The sequence below is a fragment of the Leucopleurus acutus genome, assembly GCF_964270905.1.
Source record: "Leucopleurus acutus genome assembly, chromosome: 1".
Taxonomy (NCBI): Eukaryota; Metazoa; Chordata; class Mammalia; order Artiodactyla; family Delphinidae; genus Leucopleurus; species Leucopleurus acutus.
Window position 1 is genome coordinate 84,843,751 of NC_139142.1, and position 20,554 is coordinate 84,864,304.

Here is a 20,554-nt window from a genome sequence, read left to right on the forward strand (position 1 = left end):
CCAGACACAAAAGGCTACATATTCTATGATTCCATCTATATGGAATGTCCAAAATAAGCAAATCTAAAGAAACAGAAAGTAGATTAGTGGTTGCCTAGGGCTGGGGTGGGTGTGGTTTGAGGCTGACAGTGTAGGGATGAGAGGTTCCTTTTTGGGTTAATGAAAATGTTCTCAAATTGATTGTGGCGATGCTTTCACAACTCTGAATATATAGTAAAAGCCATTGAATTGCATACTTTAGATGGATGAATTATATGGCATGTGGATTATATCTCACTAAAGTTGCGTAAAAATAGTATGAGAGGAGAGGAGCAGAGGCAGTAAGGGGAGCCTGTCAGGACGTACTGTGATTCCTGATACCTGGAGCCACCTTCCAGGCCCTCCCCTGCCCTGCCTGTCTCCACTCCTGGCCTGGCACCTCCAGCTTGCACCTCAACTCCATTCTGTTCAGGCGTGAAAAGAACTACGTGTAAATGTTTGGTCGAACCAGCTGTTCTATATGCTGGCCTGGTAAGGAGTTTGTTGTCAGCTCCTCCCAAACCAGCTATGAAGGTGAGGGAGAACTCTGGGTGGGACACAGCCCCTCTGGGCGATGAGACCAGCCGCAGAGGCGGCCCAGGCCTGGGAGAGCCCGGGAACTCCAGCCCCGTGAGGGCCGTGGCTGTACCCACTGCAGGTGGGTTAAGCCCCCAGCCCCCAGGATCAGAGTGTGGCCCTCAAATCTTGGGGACCCCGAGAAGTCTCAAGTCTGCGGCCCTGGAGGCCTGGCCCCCGGGGCCCGGTGCCTCAGAGAGGTCCTCAAAGCCTGCAGGATGGTGCCCTGGCTGTTCCGTACGTTGTAGTCACTGAGCTGCAGCAGGCGGTCAAAGTCTTCCTCCTTGTAGGTCATGTTGAACATGGAATAGGGGGAGTTGTCCCCTGTGAGATCCACCTGGCCGGCCGGGAGCTCTGCAGGGCTGCGCTGGACACCTGTCCAGGGGTGGAAGGGGGTTAGGCGCAGGGCCCAGAGGCCTCCACAGCTGGCAGAACGGCTCCTGGTGGCTGGACACAGGGGTGAGCTGCTCCCCACTGAAGGGGTTCCTCCCAGCTCCGTGTCCTTTGCCCAGAACTATAACTGTGGATAGCAGGATGCTATTTTGAGATATGAAGCGTGTGCTGCTTCCCACATTTTCTCACAGCATTACACATCTTCCACTGTTCAGGCCCCCACCCTGGTATCCACCTCACCCCCAGGGGTAAGGCGGAAGCAGCAGAAAAGCAAAGCCCTTTAGGTTAGTGAGTGGATTCTTAAAACTCATGATGGAAGCAAGCGTCTGAAAACCAAAGAGCTTTTGCTTTGCAAGAAACAGTCTTTGTTGAGAGAGAAAGAGACTCCCAAGATGCGGGCTTAGCATGTTAAGAGTAAAGCTAGAAGGTTTGGAATTATGGCAGGAACTAGAAAGCCAGATGATTGCACAAAGGCAGAATTAGGTTTTCCCATCAAAAGGGGATAAAAGTCTGACCAGTTGGTGGGAGGCGAGGATTAGAAGGAATGTGATGAGAGTTCAGATTTCGGGGGCCCTGGAGTAGAGGCCCAGCTCCCTGAGAAAGGACCCCAGAATGGTCTGAGGTAGAATGACAGAGAGGCCAATTGTGACTCCAGACAGGTTTAGGGGAATCTGAGAGAGAGGGGACTGGGGCTTCTCTTTTCTGGCTGTCCAGCCTGGGGGGCCTTTAGGAAGTCCTCCAACAATGTGGTGCGCAGTAGTGGTGGACGGTGACAGTGCGGGGATTCCCATACATGGCCCCTGCCTTAGAGCGGGGGAGCAGAGCCCAGTTGTAGTGACGGGCATGGGGAGGGGGAGGCCAAAGGAGCCTGGGGTCATGACAAAGAGGACACCAGCCCAGTGGCTTTGCAGATGGAGGGCCTCTGCAGGGATCTGGGCATCCACAACAGGCCAGGGTATTGCCATGTCCCAGACTGGGTGGGACTAGCCTTAAGACTCCTGCCTCTGCTGGCTGCAGGGGCACTGGGAGGGCCCAGAGCGGTGCCTCTGAGGGGCCAGGCTTCCAGGCTGTTAGGAAGGGGGGCTGCCTCACCTGGGGCTGAGTGGTCCCTGAAGGAGGCGTTTACCAGCGGGAAGTGAAGCACGACAGGGGCATCAGGGCAGGTGGGGTCTGAGAAGAGGTGGCACTCCCAGGGCTGGCGTCGGTCCTGAGGGCTGGGCTCCACACGGGGGAACGGCAGCCCCCGGGCCCGGCAGTCTAGCTCCGTCTGCTGCAGCACCTGGCGGGGCAGAGGGGGCTCAGAGAGCAATGGCTACTTCCCAGTCATCCCAGGTCAGCACTCTAGAAGATGCTAGGACAGCTCCAGCCCAAACTGACTGCTCAAGACAACCTGATTCTGTCCTGCTCGTGGCCTAGTCAAGCTACACAGTGCCTCGGAGGGAAGCAAAGGATCCCGGCGGTCTGCAGTATTGTTTGACTAAGATCTTTAGGTGGGGTACAGATCTCGCACCCCGTACGGGATTGCTGTTTCTGGGATATTCAATCTCAGAGCCTCCAGGGCCTCAGTAGGGGACCCACTTCTGTCTCACAGCCCTACCCACCCCCTTCCCCAGAGTCCTCAGGGAGGCCCCTGGGAGGATGGACGTGGACAGGACAGGCTCTCCTCCTAGCTCTGTCCAGCGGTTCCTCTCGGGGTGGGCATGGCGAGCTTCCTCCCTGTCTACCGTTCTTGGGAGCCCAGGGCCCCAGCACCTCCACAGCCCTTCCCAACCCTGGCAGGAGCCTTTGAGTCACAGACTGTCATCTCTCCCTCCCCCTGGGGACCCAGAAGGTCTGGGCCAGTGGCCCTGCTGCTCGTCCCTGGAGCATGGCCTGGGTGGGCGAAGGGTCTGGGGTTCCCATGGGGTGACCAGCGGCACCTCAAAGGGCGAGGATAGAGAGTAGTCGAAGGATAGTATGAGGTCCAGCCTGCGGCCTGGCCGGAACATGGAGGGACAGCTGGTGTTGAGGAAGTAGCCGGCATCCACCAAGCAGAGCTGGGGATCCTGCGGGGTCAGCTGGCTGGCGGAGGAGTCTACCTGGCTGTCTGATGGGAGAGGTAGCAATAGTCAGGGGCAGCCAGTCCAACACAGATCACCCACCCACCCCTTATACTGCACTCGCCTCCACGTCCCCTTCTAACCCCTGGTGTCACTCCCTGAATGCACGTGCCAGCCCAGCCCTTCCCAAGACCTCCTCCAAGCCACACCCCAGGAGTGGATGCTGGGACCCCCCAGGCCTCTGCCAGCCCCAGCCATGGTCCATCTCCACCCAGGAGCCCAACCTTGTTACCTGGGGACACATGGCAGTGGCCCTTACCTGCCCAGGTGGAGAAGTCCTTCTGGGCACAGTAGTCCTGGTGCAGCTGGAGGCCCTGGAGGAAGTTGGAGCTGTGCTGGTAGAGTGGTCTGCTCGTCAGGAAGCCCTTCAACATTTGGGCTAGCGCTGTTCCAGGCTGGAGCCACAAGGCCTCCGGCCCTGAGGAGGTCCCCGAGGAGGGAGGAGATTCCTCTGAGCCCAGAGAAGAAGACATTGGTCCATTGAGGGGTCTGGAAATGCCTGGCCCTCCCTCCCCCGACAGTCCCCCCCGCCGACCCGGTAGCATCTGAAGGGGAAGCGGCTTCACCGCAGGCTCCCCTCAGTGCCTCCCTCTCCTACCCAGGCTCCTGATCTCGTCCTTGATGTGCTGCTTCCAGGCATCACTGGAGCTGGTGAGGTTATACCAGGCATCCAGCAAGTTCAGGGAGAAAATGTTGCTCCAGATACCTGAAGGCCAAACTCCCAAGAGAGGTCAGCCTTAGGCCTCAGTGCCCTGCCCCCCATCACTTGGAAGGCAGTGGTCCCCACCCTTGAGTGCAGATGGAGAATAGGAGGGGGAGCAGGCTGCCTCTGCAATGGCCCTTCCCCCCAGCTCAATATCTGCCCTCCCCGGGTGCTCTGCCCAGACCTGGGTACAGGGCATTCAGAGTGATGACCACTCACCTTCCAGGAAGCAGATGCGGGACTCAGGGATCCTCCTCATCAGCCGCCCCATGAAGAAGTCCGAGCCGAAGAGCTCAGAGGGGATGAAGGCGCCGTACTTCAGGAACCCAACCTCATAGGGGGAGAACTCGACCCACTCTGAGGGGCCAGGAGGGAAAGGCAGGAATGAAAGGACAGTGGGTTTGGGGAGCCCCAGCTCTGACAAGGGCCAAAGACACTGCTCCCCAGCAGGCCTCCGCCTCCTCCCAGCCCGGCTGACTGTTGAGCTGACCTCTCCCCCACCCAGCCCCTTGTCTACATCCTCACCACCACAGCCCTGCCCCAGGACGGCGAGCTCTGCAGGCTGCCTCATCAGGCAATCAGAACCACCATCCTTCCAGAAGGCTGGCCATCTGTGCAGGAGTTTCCTGTGTGAATTCTCTGGGGGCCCTCAGGGTGCAAAGGAGGTGTGCATGCACGTATGTGTGTTGGAGGGTGGAGTGGACAGGACTGAGGACTGTACCCTTGAAGTCCGGGGTCTGCAGGTTGTTCTCTTTGACATTGAGGCTCAGGTAGAGGGGCAGAGGGTTCTGGCCCCGCTCCAGCGCAGCTCTCTGTCCTGACAGCTTCTGATCCATCACCTGGGGTGGGGGCATGAGGGCCAAAGTAAGGTTGGGAGCACCCTGGAGGCAGGGTGGGAGCACAGGCTGGGGGTGAGGAGCGTCGGGGTCTCCACGTAGGGCTGTGCACTGCGTATCTGCAGACAGCACTGTTCACAAGGACCACAGTGTCAACAGTGACACCCACCCCTGCATCCTGTGGTTCCAGTGGCCCATCTTTATGGGTTGAAGCATGGAGGGTACATGGACCCTGACGCAGAGGCACAAAGGCACGCGTGCGCGTGCGCGCGCGCGCGCACACACACACACACACACACACACACACACACACACATGCTGCTTTCCAGAGAGGACTCAGAAATCCCCCTTCAGTGTACATTGTAAGCTCTGCCAGGGGATGGGCTGCCCCTTCTAGGTTCATCTGGACCAGTTCAAGTTTCAGCCCCTGCCAAACACTCTCCTGACATCCTCATCTCCTCCTTTCCTGCTTTGCACAGTAAAAAGTTGTACCCCACTATTTATCCTTGCCTTTTGTCTCTAATTTTCCCTCCAATAGAACTCCAAACTCTGGCAAGGACTCTGGCTTGCCTTCTGGGGAAGCCTCCACAGAGCCTCACTGAATTCTAGGGGAACAGAAAGGTCTCCTTCTATCCCGGACCAGAAATGAAAATAGAGTTCATCTCAAGCCTCAGCAAGGTTAAGGGTGGTGACTGCCTGGAACCCCACCTGGGGAAGGATCCCGCTGCCACAGGCCCTGGGCTGTTACTCATGGAGCAGTATGTGTACCATGAACGCACCACCTCTCTCTTAGGCTCTCTGAGCTGGAAGGCACCCCACTCAGCAGCTAGACCTAGGAGGTTCCCACCCTGCCATATCAACCTTTATCATCAGATTTACTTAGAGTTAAATATACAGATGACTGGGTCTCTTCTGAGAATCATCAGAAGCCACTTAGGAATTTGTCTTTTTAAAACCTCCCCAGGTGATTCTGATGATCAGCCGGATGTGTATCCCGGGACTCTAGCCTAGCCCACCCAACAGGGAGTCCGGCTCCCACACCCATGACAAAGCCTCAGCACACCTGGTGTGCTTCCCTTCCCCTGGCAGCCCTCTGTCACACAGTGAGAGCACTCAGGTCACAGTCACCTTTTCCTCCAGTTCTTCAGTGGTACCCAATATGACTTGAGTTATGGGGAATCCACAGGAAATTCTCCAAGTATGGCTCAAGCGGCCTGGCACTGAGCATTTGTTATCTTTACAAGTTAGTCCTGTGGGTGTGAGTATGTATGTGTGCTGAGGAGGGAGGGGGCTTGATGAATACCTGTGATTTCCTTTCTCAAAGTCTTTTATTTAGGAATCCTGTTTGCCTGCTCTTTTGACGTGTACAATCTTTTACTACAGATGCAATTTCTGCCCTGGGAAAGCCTTGGAAAAGGGTCAGCACACCTCTCTATCAACTGAAACAGCACCCAGTATTCCTTTTCCTTTTAATAGCTCACCAGTAAGTCATGGCAAGTCTCTGGATCTCTACCCACACCCCCCTCCCCCCAGTTTCCAAATGAGGGTCCCCAACCCTGCAGAACACCACTCTGATGACTCAAGGATCCCACCTGGAGTGTGGGAGCTGGGTGCAGTTGGTGGTGTGTCAGTGTGATCTGGGTCTTGCACAGGGTGGCACTAAAGTGTATATAAAACCTTTTGTCTAGAGTTGAAGAAAAATATGTAAGACCTTTTTAACTCAGGAAAAGATAGGAGAAAAACTGTAAGTTTCTCCTTGAAGAATGGTGAGCAGCTTCTAAGCCTTTCAGTGTTTGCCAGCAAGAGAGTAAAAACAAAGTTTCAAAGAGATAATTTGAGAAGCACTGATTACAACAGGTGTATTTTGTAAGTGGGTTTTTATAAAAACTGAAGTAATATTATAAAAGTATATAGACTAAGTAAGTTGTTCTAAGTTTCAGGGCATAATATTTCTCTAATAATACTTAGTATTAACGAAATTGTGATTTGTTATATATGGAGTTATATTTTCTGACCACTTAAAATGACTTTTGGTACTGTAGCTCAGTATAGTATAGAGATAATAAATACTTATTTTTATCTAAAGGCAAATTTGAAATCAACACTAAATTTTTCTCAATAAAGAATTATTTTAAAAATGTGAGCTTTAAGAGATAAAGCATGATGACTAAGAAAAAATAAGAAACAATATTTGCAAAGCTTTCACATTGTGACAAAATTTTTTAAACGGCATGGGTACTCATTTTAAAGAATGCATTGATGTTCAGTAATATCGCAAGGATTTTTATTCTTGTGAACAATAAGTTTGTCTTTTTTAAAATGACTACAAACTGTGTACATAAAACCATGTATTAAGTCATTACTGGAGGATCAAATGTAATTAAATATGTCTTCTTTATAGCCTAGGATCAAATTGCATTTTCTAGCACTTCATAAAATGAACTGTTAAAACAAGCTTTCCCCACTCTATAGTAATTAATTGTTGCCACCAGGCAGAAAAGTCAGTTAATAAAACACAGCACCCTCAAAACCAAACATGAACTTGAACAGTAGATCCAAAGAATACATGGGATATATTAATAAAATAAAAACATTTCAAGTAATTATGTTGGTTTTATAAATTCCATGCCATTTCGACAAAGATCCCAACAATATTTATCATGAAACTTGACTAACTGATGCTATTATGTATATAGGAGGGCAAAGGGCCCAAAGTGGCCAAGATAATTCTGAGAACCAAGGTGGCAGATGGGGGTAAATTTGCCCTATCAGAAACTGAGATTTATCACAAAGGTAGTAACTAAGCCAGGGCAGGATTGGCACAGCGATAGAGAATGAGCCCCATTAGAATGGAATAGAGGGACTCCCTATTGGCTAAGAATCTGCCTGCCAATGCAGGGGACACAGGTTTGAGCCCTGGTCCGGGAAGATCCCACATGCCACGGAGCAACTAAGCCCGTGCACCACAACTACTGAGCCTGTGCTCTAGAGCCTGCGAGCCACAGCTACTGAGCCTGTGAGCCACAACTACTAAAGCCCACGCACCTAGAGCCCATGCTCCGAAACAAGGGAAGCCACTGCAGTGAGAAGCCTGCACACCTCAACGAAGAGTAGCCCCTGCTCGCTGCAACTAGAGAAAGCCCACGCACAGCAACGAAGACCCAACACAGCCAAAAATAAATAAATAAAATAAATAATTTTTTTAAGGAAGTTAGCATTAAAAAAAAGAGGATGTCTCAATGACAAATATACTTGAAAATATGCTCACTCTCACTAAAAACCAAGGAAATGGAAAACTACAATAAAATTTCCTTTCACACCCATAAAATGAAAAAAACATTTAAAAGTGTGAAGAGCATGTAGAGAAAAAGAAACTATGATACACTGGTGGTGGGAGTGTGAATTAATACAACCTTTTTGGAGAACAACTTGTCAATAGCTAGAAAAGTTGAAGATACACTACCCAATGGCCTAACAATTCCACTACTGGCTATCATCTCTCTTCAAGGATTAGAGAATCTCTAACACAAGGGCACAAGGAGACTTCTACAAAACTATTGTACAAATAATATTACATTTTTCTTAAGGAATATATTTTTAATAAAAGTATGCGTAATAAATGTATATCTAATAAAGTATATAATAAAGGTTTATAAAATATGTTATATATTATATAATATTAAAGTGTACAGATTGCAGATATGTATGTGATGATAAAACTAAATTCAGGATGGTGGTTACCTCTGGGGGTGGGAGGGAAATGGGACTGAAAGGGGGGCCCACAGGGGGGGCTTTGGCTCTATCTGTAATATTTCACTTCTTAGGCTGATTAGTGAGATCATGCAAATTCCTTATATTATTCTTCATGCTTTATGCATTTTCTTAAGTCTGAAGATCATTGTGATAAATTTTTAATATTAATATTTTATAATAAATATTTTTAAACTAATAACTAAAAAACAAGAATGGTTGGTAATTTCCAAGTAGCACTGTGCTTGCCAACAAGAATAAAATTTAAAGAAAATAGTTAAAACAAATTCACTTCTGGCATTAGTTTACACGCTAATCATTCTTGGTCAAACACCTGCTATCCAAAGATAAGAAAGGTAAGAATCTTTCCTCTGCTAATATATTTGATAGTTTACTTTTTTGTTATACATGTTAAAAATACTTTCTGTGTTTTAGCTGTTTCAAATGCTTTAAAAGAAACTTTGTTCAGATAACTATATGTGGTAAAACAACAATGTGAAAAAAATTCCTGATTTTAATAATTACATCAGTTAATGTAAGATTCAGCAATTAACTTACTAAGCTTTCCTTAAAGAAGCAACGCATAAAAAATTTATTTGCTCAGTTTTGTATTAATGGTGTTAGGATAATAGTAAAGAAACAGAATAGCTAACACTTAATGCTTACTCTATGCCAAGGCGCCACTGAGTGCTCACAGCAAGCCTATGTGTTAAGTACTCTTCTCATCCTCATTGTACAGATGAAAAAAACTGAGGCACAGAGAGGTTAAGTAGTTTGCCTAAGGACACATAGCTGGTAAGAGGCACTGGGATTAGAATCTAGGAAATCTGGCTCCAGAGTCTGTGCTTTTAACACTACCATGAAGATGAAGAAAAATACATTTCACATTACAGTATAAATAAAATAAAATGAAAGCTGTTCCAAAAACCTCACTGACTCTTAAACACGATGCTTAACTGACTTTGACATTGGTCCTTAGCTCTTGGGAGACCCAGAAATTTCTGTTTCATGGCAATCAATTGAAGAATAACCTGATTCAAAATGTCGGCATCCCAAAGTTGGCAGACAAGGAAGTACAGCAGTTCCCACATCCCTTAACCACTGGCCTCTTACCCAGCAGGAAATGTGCGCGCACACGTCAGCTAGTTACAAGGCTGTCCCAGCCCTCACCCTTGCACATAGGCTCCGCCTCGCATGCGCAGGGGCCCTACCTGTCCGTGCAGCGCAAACTCCAGCACCAGACCCCACAGGTCCACAAAGGTCGTGGGGTGGCCCTGCTCAGCCCGTTGTTCCAGCTCCTGATAGTAGCTCGCCAGGCGCTCAGGAAAGAAGGCCTCCAGCTTGCTCTTGGCCAGGTGCTCCCGGGCGTGTCCGATGGGTCCCTTCAGGTCCCTCTGCGACCACTCAGGGTCCCCATACAGATGGGCCATTGTCCTGAGAGAACAAAGGGATATTACAGTCTGAGGTCAAGGCCCAGCATGGGTCGCTGCAACTCCAACTTCCACCCTCTGACTTCTCCCAACACGTGGCTCTGGCTGCCAAAGCCCCACCTATCTGGAAACTGCCTCAGGGCATTCTCTCCTTCTCGATCTGTACTGTCCAATATAAATAGAATGTGAGCCACATATGTAATTTAAATTTTCGTAGTAACCACATTTTCAAAAAGTAAAAAAAGATCTGAAAAATTAATTTTAACAGTATATTTCATTTAATTCAGTATCTAAAATTATCATTTCAGTGTGTAATCGATATGAAAATTAATATAAATATTCTTTTCAAACTGTTCTTTCAGAATTCACTGTGCATTTTATATTTATAACACATCTCAGTTTGGACTAGCCACAATTCAAGTGGTCAATAACCACACGTGACTAGTGGCTACTGTATTGCACAGCACAGCCATAGACCCCTACTCCCATCTTTATAGATCCGTCCTGAAGCCCTTTAAGACTCTGCTCGTCAACAGCTGTCACCTAAACTCTGAGTTTACTCCTCTTTTACTCCTTAAAGTCACATTTCGATAAGACTCAAAGGAATGAATCTCTAATAGTGAAAAGTTCCACTTCGTCATAGGCAGAGTGGAGCATAGGGTGGCAATGTTGTCTTTAGGTAAAATAGCATCTCTTGACCTCAGTTTCCTCATCTATACTATACAATAAGAGAAACGACCCCAGAGAGTGTTGTGAGGATTAAATGAGGCAACGACAATTAAAGGGAAAAAAGCTACCAATTTGGAGCTCCTGGTACGTGTCAGACATGTTAAGTGCTTTACTTGGGCTGTCCCACTCCAGTCCTATGGAGTATGTAGTATTATTTCCCCCACTTTGGAGATGAGTCGACTGAGAAGCAGGGGAAATAAGTTGCTCAAAGTCACCTAGCCAGTAAGTAGTGCTGCAGAAACTCAAACCCAGCTCCTTCTGGATCAGTAGCATGGAATGGATGTCCTGCAATGCCTTGCTCATGGCAGGACCTCTGAATGTCCGTTTCCCCGCTTTTGAGAAAGTCACTTGGCACCCATCAGAACATACTGCTCACACCCACTTAGAGGGGCCCCCTGACGTCCGCTCCATTTCCCTTTGGGGCCTGATCATCTCTGCTCTTCCAAGTCCCAAGGGCCCTCACCATGTAGAGCCCGAGATGCCACTGAAGTAGGTCACACAGTCCAGAAGGTCCAGCTTCTGCAGGGCCAACAGGTGGCCATAGAGAGAGGTCATGGCCCGGGCACCTCCTCCTGTGGCCATGATGCCCACGACGGGGACCTGGGTTGCACAGACACAGGTTGGCTTAACAAGGACAGGGATGGAGCTGCCTCCTGCCTCCAGGCAAGGGACCTCGAGGTCAGAGCCCGAAGGAGTCAGGGTTAGAGCTAGCGCCCGGCTCCTCCCCAGCAAATGACAGCTCTCAGCCTTGGATAGATCCCCAAAGAGAGCTTCCCCATGCCCCACATCTCCCCACATATGCCCACTCCTCAGTCTCTGCTGACTGGAGTATCTGGAGAGGGCATAGCAATCAGGCACTCCCTTAAGGCGAGTGCAAGGTATCTGTACCCACATCCCCCTCTCCCCACAAACCTCATCTTCCTGTAGGTCTCTGTCCAGCTGCAGGGCCTGCTTCAGGGCCTTGGCCACCACCTGCTTCCTCCTGCTCAGGAAGGCTTTCTCCTCCGCACACAAATCGAAGCCCAGATGCACAGCCAGCTCCTTCGGGCTGGGGCAGTGGAGGATCCAAGGATCAGGGGGCACCTGCATAGCTCAGCTACTGGCTGGTCGAGCCCACAATAGCTGCCAGATAAACTCCTTGCTCCCAACCCCCAGGACCACACTTTCCACACACTCCCCAGCCCCGTGACTACCCCTGTCTCCCGCAGATATGAATGTCCCTTACCAGCTCTCAGCCTTGAGCTGCAGCTTCACTCCTGGGGCCTGAAATCAAAACAAGAGACCCCACTCAGAATGTCCTAGACCCTGAAGGGAGTGTGGGTATCCCCTGGGGGCCTTGGGGTCTTCATTCTCACTGGCACTTCCCAGCCAGCTGAGGCCACTTACATTTGTAGCAGGAACGTCAACTGTCACCTCCTCCCCCATGGCCAAGGACCTTAGGGGTACAGTGAGGTACGCAGCTGAGTTGCCTGAGTTCCAGCCGTTGCTTTTAGAGGTCTGGAAAGAAAAGTCATTCATTCATTCACCCACTCAACAAATCCTTACTGAGTATCTAGACAGCGATCTGGACAGACACAGGCCCTCCCTGATAATACAAAAATAATTATAGTATTTACAATTATTGTAATTAAAAAATTACAATTACTAATCATTACAAAAATAATAATAGCTAACTGAATCACTTTGCTATACACCTGAAACTAACATAATATTATAAATCAACTAAACTTCAATAAAAAATAATAAGCATAGGGGGCTTCCCTGGTGGCACAGTGGTTGAGAGTCCGCCTGCCGATGCAGGGGACACAGGTTCGTGCCCCAGTCCGGGAAGATCCCACATGCTGTGGAGCGGCTGGGCCCGTGAGCCATGGCCACTGAGCCTGCGTGTCCGGAGCCTGTGCTCCGCAACGAGAGAGGCCACAACAGTGAGAGGCCTGTGTACCGCAAAAAAAATAATAAAAATAAAAAATAAGCATATCTTATATTCATTTAGTGTATTAATAGCTGATATGTGTTTATTTATTATTCTGAGTCATGTGCATGAACTTATAAAGAAACAGGTAACGAACTGACATTAGTAAGTATTGTAAAGGAAATAAGCAGGGTGATGTGATAGAGTAACCAAAGGTGGGGTATGTAGAATCTGTTTAAGATGTGGGGGGCGGTCAAGGAGGGCCTCTGAAGAGATGCCATCTGAGCTGAGGTCTAAAGGAGGAGGAGAAAGAGGAGCAGGCAGCCTCGGAAGGAGCCACAGGAGGACAGGGAAAGCACTTGGTATGTTGGAAAAGCAAGAAGAGACGAATATGGCTGGAGCATCGTGAATGAGGGGTAGCATGGAAGAAAATGAGGCAACAGAGGTGCGCAGGGGCCAGGTTATGCAGGGCCTACGGACGCAGACATGGGATTTTATTCTAGGAGCCTTATCGGAGGAGCCACGGAAGACTTCAAACAAAGACTGACATGGCACAGCAGCCCCCCGTGCCCACGCGAGGCCCCTGGTGATCCTCCCTGTCTGCCAAGGGCATGGTGCCTAACTGGGGGAGGCTGACAAGGCCACAGGGCCCTGACCTTGGCAGGTGGACGGCCAGAGAGAAGCCTGCAGCAGGTGGAGCTGGCCCGAGGCTGGGGTCGGCAGGGGAGCTCCAGAGCCAAAACCTACCCTCAGGCACCCACTCAGCTCTGCCTCTTGGGCTGCCATGTAGTGGAAGCGGAAGGCAGAGGCTGTTCCCAGGGCAGATGTCTGTGTGTCCTCATATGAGCCCTTCAGCACCAGCTCCAGCTCCAGCTCATCCTGATCTAGGGAGAGAGTGGACAGGCTAGCACAAGGGAAACGAGCGCGGAACCCCAGCTAGGATCCAGGAAACCAGCAGTACTGCCCAGGCCATGGGGAGGCCGGGTGGCTGGACCATGGCAAAAAGCATTCTGGAGAGGGCTCTCCCCACACCCCCCGTGGGACTCCCACCTCCAGCGACAGGCCTTCCCCCAGGGCAGGGGGACTCTCCTGCCCAGAGGAGACCAGTTGCCTTTGCGCTGTGTGGGCAGCCTCCTGCTGGACAGGTTCCCCAGCCACACCCAGCAACCCTCCACACTCCAGGCAGAGGCCAGACCTCATGCCGAGCAGGTCTCACCTGCAGCCTCGGCTGTGCTCCCCGTGCTGTCCAGGTGAACATCCAGGCAAGACAGTTCTCGGGCCTGGGGCAGAGACCACGTCATGGGCAGGGGGCTCTGCAGGGGAAGCTGAGGTCTCCCCTCAGCCTCACCCCCTGAGCCCCCTGTCCCAAATCCACCAAGCGCAGAGCCAGAAGTAGGGTCCAGGGTAGGACCAGTCCTCCCGTTGACCGACGTGCCAAGTGAGCCTGCGGCATTCTCTCTGTAACGCGTGCCAGCTGATGCCTGCAGCCCACTCAGCTCTGGCCGCTACCCTCTCCCTGAGAGCTGCTGAGGTCATCAACATGCCGCTGCTCTCCATCACCTCAGATAACAGGCAGCTGGCGTAGGGGTGGCTATTTTAAGGCGTATTTGAAAAAGTAATACTAGCCCCTCAAACAAGCACTCGTAGGACCCCAAGGGTGGACGCCTGCTTCAGTTTTGAACGCCAGCTGCCTTACTACATGCAGGGCCTGGCTTAGCTCCCAGGTCATGCCTGTGTTGCTCGCTGAGGGTGTTCCTTTGAGTAGAAAGTTTCTAATCCTCGCTCACCGCACATTCCTGTCCACTGCAGCTTCGTGAGCTCGCTATGCTTTAGGAGAGCTGACCCTCCATGGTCCGGAGGAGAAGCTGATTGACCCCTGATCCTATCTCAAAGCTCCCTGGCTGGAAGCACACCACACGGTAACCTGAGCCTGCTGGCCTGGCCTTCCAGAGACTTCCTCGCCCCCTTCAGGGCTAAGAACTATGAAGTCATCACACAGAACAGAACACCATCAGGAAATGCCTAAAATTCCCCCAATATTCCCTCAATCCTCCTGCCTTGGGCCAGAATTCCTCTCAGCAGAGCGTTGGGTCTCCCCTCTCTCTCCAGCCTCCCCTCTCTCTCCGAGCTCTTTAGCCCCAGGCCCCTCCGAGGCCAGACTGCAGCCCCAGGTGACCACCTAGCAGGGAAGTGGACTGGTCTTACTGCAAAGCCCTGTCCTTGCCTTGTCCCTTGTGGCCCACCCGACAGGCAGCCCCGCCCCTACCCCAGTGTCTGCACTGGGGCCCCTCCCTTAGCGCACCCCACCCCACAGGCCTGGGGAAGGTGGTTACCACAAGCACGTTGTTGGTGATGAGGTTTTCTGGGCAGCCTGACCTGGAAAAATTAAAACCATCCAGAGTCCGGCCTTGCAAAGGCAAAGGCTTCCTGCACTGATGTGCCCCCTCCCAGCCAGGCTGCACCCAGGTGGGGCCTCCCTGGGTGACACTGAGGGTTCTCTACGTCCTGGGTATGATCCAGGGTGTGGGGAGTTGCTTCTGAAGAGTGAAAGGTCCTCACCTTTCACCATGGCAGACAAAACACCAGCCTTCCTCTCCTCATTTCTCTGAGGGGCCCCCCAACACACCCGGCAGGGGTAGGAGATGAGGAACAGCAAATCTGGGCTGGTCAGACCAATGGGAAGATCTGGGTTAAAGGCATTTTCCTAAGGAAAGCCTGGGTCCTGAGACACCCCCTGAGCTGTGTGGTATTACTCACGTTTTCTCCATCAGGAACTCCACGTCCAGCTCCTCCGGTCCCTGAAATTAAAGTTGAGCAAGCTGTCAACATGCACACATGTCTTTAGAGTTGACACAGCTCCCTTATGTATCTCATCATCCCGAGCAGCCTCTAAGGGAGGCACGGTGTTACAACTCTTCCCATTTTACAGATGAGGAAATCGAGTCTTGGGGAAAGATGGGCTACCTGCCCCAGTTACCCACAGCTAGCTAGATCCCTGCCTGGCAAGGCTGTAGGGGAAGATGTAGACCACAAGCCAAAGGAGGCTTGAAGATGCCCAGGGCCCATTTCATCTTCCTCTCGAGGGGGACCAACCCCAGAACTCTGCCCTCTCTCCAGGTCTTGGGCACCATGAGAGGGTCAGAGGCAGTAAGCAAGAGTGACGAGCCCACACCCCCCCGAAGAGTTGGTCACCACGAGCTGTGTTTTGTGGCACATGAGGAGGTTTGCCATCACCCAAAACCTTCCTTCCCCGTAGATGACTAGAATTCCTCCCTTAAGTGATTCAGCCAGTAGCAGTCAAGTTCACCTCCTCCTTTCCTATGAAAATGTAAATATCTCTGGGTGGGCCTTCCGTCTTCCTGCAAAGGAGTTCAAACCCAGCAGCATCCCAACAGACGGGAGAAACTGTGCCACTTCCTCAGCCTGGAGCTGAGAGGTGGGGCTGGCGGGAACCTCCACCCACCTGGGGATGCAGGGAGAAGGTCTTCCGGAGCAACCTGCCAGGGAGGACTTCAGAGACATCACAGAGAACCTTGAAGCAGGCGTCATCCGTCTTGAAGTCATCCTTGTCATAGATGCTCAGCTCCAGAACATTCTAAGGACCCGAGAACAGCAACGTAGCACGTTATTAACACATAGCGTGGCTCACACCTGTTGAATCCTCAGCCCTCCTGCCGAGGGCCGGAAAAGATTATTATGCCACTGCACTTTGTACTTCAAAATAAAAATACTGGTGAAACCTAGAAGTGGTCAAAGGAAATCCAGCAAAGTTCCTAATTCCCCCCTGCTCATTTTTGTTTTTATAAAAAATAAAACTCTTTTGAAGTTTCCCCAGCCCAACCCCACCCCTGCTTGGCTGGTTCCCTAAGGCCTGGTAGGTACCAGGCGCTATACTGGGAGTGCTCTGTGCGTGATCGCATTTAACCTCAAACAACCCAGGCAGGAGGGCTCTTGCTGCCTCCACTCCATGGATGGGTTTAGGGAGGACCAGTAGCGTGCTGTTCACACATTCTCTCACACACAGCACATCCAGGCTGGGGCACAAAGACACCCCCTTCCCCAGTTTCTCTGCCTGAGCTCCGGAGGAAGGTGTACTCTACCCCAGGAACCTTCCCAGTGTGGGGCACAGCCTGTCCTCAGGGGGGTGGTCAGGGGTCCTCTGGCCTTCACCTTGACCTGACTTTGGATCAGGAAAGTGAAGGTCTCGTTCCACACAGGATGACTGGAGTTGGTGACCGTTTTGGTCTTAAACTTTGTTCCAGGTGCGGTTGGCAGCTGTAGGATCACATAGGGGTCTGCTTCGCTCACTGCCAACATCAAGAGAACCGTGTGAGACAGAATTCCTCACACCCCTCTCCAGGGGCCTCACCAGGTTCCTCCCAAGACCCCTGCAGCCACTGCGGGCAGCCCAGCCCAGCCCAGCCCAGCCCCAAGGCACTTGGCCTTCCCCATAGGACCTGGTCTTCCCCACACTCCCGGGGCCCAGGCCACAGTTACTCACAGAGGTCAGCCCAGCCCAGGCCCCGTGCCTCCAGGACCCTCACGGTGAGCTGCCAGCAGGCAGAGGTCTCCCCCTGGAGAGAAATAGGCCACAGAGTCCCTCCTGCTCAGTTACGAGCCCCCCCAATTCGTGCCGAGGCTTCTCCTGAGATGCTGCTCGCTGACGCTGCCAGGCATTCTGGGGCCAAACAGCCTTTGCCCATCACTGTCCCTAGGGCCATGGTCCTGGGCCGCAGCAGTCAGGGAATGGCGGTAGAGTTTGTGGGGCACCCTCCCTTCAGGGACAGGATTGCACAGTAGAGAAAGCAGGAAACAGAGGGCCAAGGAACAGCCACCACACTGGACATGTCAGTTTGGGGTCAGCCACCCCCAGAGCTCACAGGGAGGGCAGCCCTTTGGTGAAGCACGGGACCCTGCTGCCAGGCATTCCCCCGACCTCTGGACAGGAAGTGGGCACGTGACTCCAGGACCCTGAGCTCTGGGGATCCCAGTGCTCCGTGATGGCCTCAGGTACAAACTGTCTCTTGGGTGTGAATTGGGAAACTCCAAGAGCATCAGGCTGTTACCGTGTGCAGGGGGTGAAAGTTATTAAGGTGCTGGCAAGGCCACATCAGCCCACAGGCAAGCCCAATAAGGTGGAAGAAGAAACGGAGTGGGCAGAAGCTCGGAGGGACCAAGAAGACAAGCAGTAATAGGTGGCAGGAGGAAAAGCAGAGGGCAGGGGGGATGTGGCTGAATCCTGCTGGGACAGGGCCCGGCTGGGGCGGGGGGCGGGTATCTCAAACCCCTACTTCTGAGGTCCTTGCCACTGCTGAGATCCAGGGGGCCCTTCGGTTTCTGTTCTTCCTGAGGCCCCGCTGAGTAGATTTTTCTGGGCACCCTGCACACGTTTCTTATGATAAGGCCCTGTGATCTGAGGCAGAGACAGCACCGTGCTTGCATGGTGGACATTCAGCCTTGCATGGTTGGGAGACAGCACTGCGATGAAACCAAAGCTCTTTCCCGCTCTGCACCCTCCCACGACCAGTCCTACTTCTGTGCGTGTGATATGAAAGTCTAGGCTCCCACCAGGAAACGTCTCTGCTCTGCACAGGTGCTACATGCCAGGGGCTGGCTCAGTGTCCACGGCACCGGCTCTCCATGCCCCACAGAGAAGCTTAAAGGACAACGGGTCACAGCAAAGCCAATCAGGCTTGTGCCCTTGTCCCGACCCTGCTACCCTGTGTCCCCACATCATCCCTGTCTTGTGGCTTCTTACTAAGTGTCTTTGTCATCCTTGTCAGCTCTCTGGCAGAGCACACATGACCCTCCCAGCAAGGTAGGCTCATTTCTCCCTTCTTGGGGATCAATGCTAGTGACGTCCACAGGCCTTAAGCCAGAGGTTGTAGTTGACAGGGATTTAGTGTCATTTTAGGCACCTGGCTCCGTTTCCTCCCCACACCCAGATTCCGTCACCGCCCATCACAGAGGTGGTGCTGGCTGGGACCTGGGTTCCTGTGAGGAGTTGTGGTTCAATGCCCGCTCCAAGCCAGGGTGAGGCAGAGGCAGCCAAGCTGTACCCCAGCTCCCACCCCGATCCTCAGGGCCACAGCCTGTGGGCTGCTCTAAAGCCACTTGGGGCTATTAAGAATCGCCCCCAATTGCCCTCTTTCCAGCCAGCCACCATACCCAAATTGGGTGTTGCTGCCCATTTCCCCCTCTGGTCACTGAGAGCCTCTCAACTTCAGAAAGCCCACCGTTTCCTGGAGGGTATTTTTCCTAAGATGGAACCCCATTCTCCTCACCTCTAAGAGTGTCACTAACACAGAGCACTGGAGGATGGGCTGTGACAATCACTATGATGACTGGCCATTACTGAGGCAGAAGAGCAGGTTCCCAGCCAGATTGTCTGGATCTAAACCCTGGTCCTCTGTTTACTTGCTGTGTGAGCCTGGACAAGTCACTCAACTTCCTGGTGCCTCTGTTTCCTCATTGTAGTGGGACAAACAATAGTATCAACCTGACACAGCGTTCTGAGGCTGAAATGTGTTAATGCCTGTAGAATGCTTAGCAAAAAGTAAGCAGTTTCTAGATAATTGCTCTTATTACTTACTATTTATTAAGTGCTTGTTATGTTTCTAGGTGCTATACTAAGCATATTACATATTCAAACTCTATTTAGCCTCCTGACACCCTCACAAGATAGTTCTCTCATTTCCTCCCATTTTACAGATGAGAGAATTGAGGCTTAGCAAGGTTGACTTGCGCTAGGTCACAGAGTTAGTTAAGTGATACAGTTAGGATTGAAACCCAGGTCTTCAAGGCCAGAGCTCACAACCCCTTTGTGGTTCTACACTCTTAGGACTTTGCTTTTTTGTAAACGCATGCAACTCTCATCCCCTGCCCCACGGATATCTAAACATTAGAATTTCATAGATTTGTTTTAGACAAATAGGATTATTTAGCCGACTAATGTGTTAACTAGTAGGATTCTTTTCTCCTGCGGGCTCTGGGGCTTCACCTTGCCTGTTGAAAGATCCTGCCACCTGTAATACTGCCTTCATGGACAACTGACCCTGGATGCTCCTGGAGGGGTCTCAAGCAGGGCGCCTGCACCCAGCTTCCTGTAGCATCCCGGAAGTGCCTCTCTGCTGAGAGTCCCAGCCACCCTCTCTGCCCCTGCACAGGAGCCCCAGGGCCTCCTCCATCCTCCGTGGCTCAGCGCAGGTCTCTGCCCACCACGGAGGATATAGCCCAAGGGAGATTGAGCGGGGTCCAGAGGATCTATAACCATGAGGTCTTCAGATGGGGGAGTAAAAGGATCAGGCTGCCTTTTCTCCCTGCTGGCACCCAGTGACCCGCAGTAGGACAGCGTGGGGAGGTTGGAGAGACAGGAAGTGGGAGCTGCGGGCACAGCCTCTGAGTCAGGCTGAGATGATGCTCCTCACCCTGGTCTCCAGGGCCCTAGATTCTGTGGATGCCAATTGTCCATCCCACCCACTCCCCGTCCCTAAGCACAGATTCCCTCGCCATCTGCCTCCCACCTCCAGCCTCTGCCTAGGCAGAGACTCCAGGTCTGGGACCCAGCCCCTCCCCAGAGACCAGAATCACCTTGGTTTCAGCTATGTCAAGCTTGTTAGAATGCACCCTAGCTCCAGGCCCTGCCCTGAGTGATGCCGACAGGCTCAGTGACATTATTACCTGGTGAGGATGGCCAGGTGGTCCCCTAGGTGTCATTCTCTCCATGCCAAACCTTTGGCTCCACTCCAGGCCCAGCTCCCTCCAAGATGACAGCTCCCTGGCTGGCTGGCAGCGACTACTCCGATGGAATGGGACTGACGGGGGACCTGCCAGCCTCTGAGGAGCCACGATCCTATAAACAGCCGGAGCCCCACCTCCAGGTCACTCCCTCAGCCCAGTACCTTCTCCTCTATCCCCTGGAGGCTGAATCAACTAGCTTTTCCAGAAACTTCTGGCAAGGCTCCAGGACCTGCAGGTGGAGCATCACTTCCAGACCTGGGATGTCAGGATACAAGAGAGGGGAAGTCAAGTCCCGGGAGCAGCGGCAGGAAGCTGGTTTCCCTGAGGCTGAGGGCAGAGGGCAGGGTGGGGTCAGAGCTAGGAAACCC

At 52.0% G+C, this 20,554-nt stretch overlaps 1 protein-coding gene across 1 annotated transcript; it reads right to left on the reverse strand.

Moving 5' to 3' along the window:
• Positions 1 to 742: 742 nt before the first annotated feature.
• On the reverse strand, positions 743 to 20,171 carry PLA2G4D (phospholipase A2 group IVD; the record flags this gene model as incomplete). The annotated part of the gene is made up of 20 exons (XM_082851300.1): positions 743 to 969; positions 2,080 to 2,266; positions 2,907 to 3,073; positions 3,346 to 3,537; positions 3,685 to 3,792; positions 4,009 to 4,146; positions 4,511 to 4,628; positions 9,587 to 9,809; positions 10,998 to 11,134; positions 11,447 to 11,582; positions 11,760 to 11,797; positions 11,921 to 12,031; positions 13,194 to 13,330; positions 13,663 to 13,726; positions 14,780 to 14,822; positions 15,204 to 15,244; positions 15,910 to 16,041; positions 16,617 to 16,753; positions 16,948 to 17,020; positions 20,127 to 20,171. The coding sequence occupies 20 exons, from the start codon at positions 20,169 to 20,171 to the stop codon at positions 743 to 745; spliced, it is 2,454 nt and encodes an 817-aa protein (XP_082707426.1).
• Between the last annotated feature and the right edge of the window lie 383 nt (positions 20,172 to 20,554).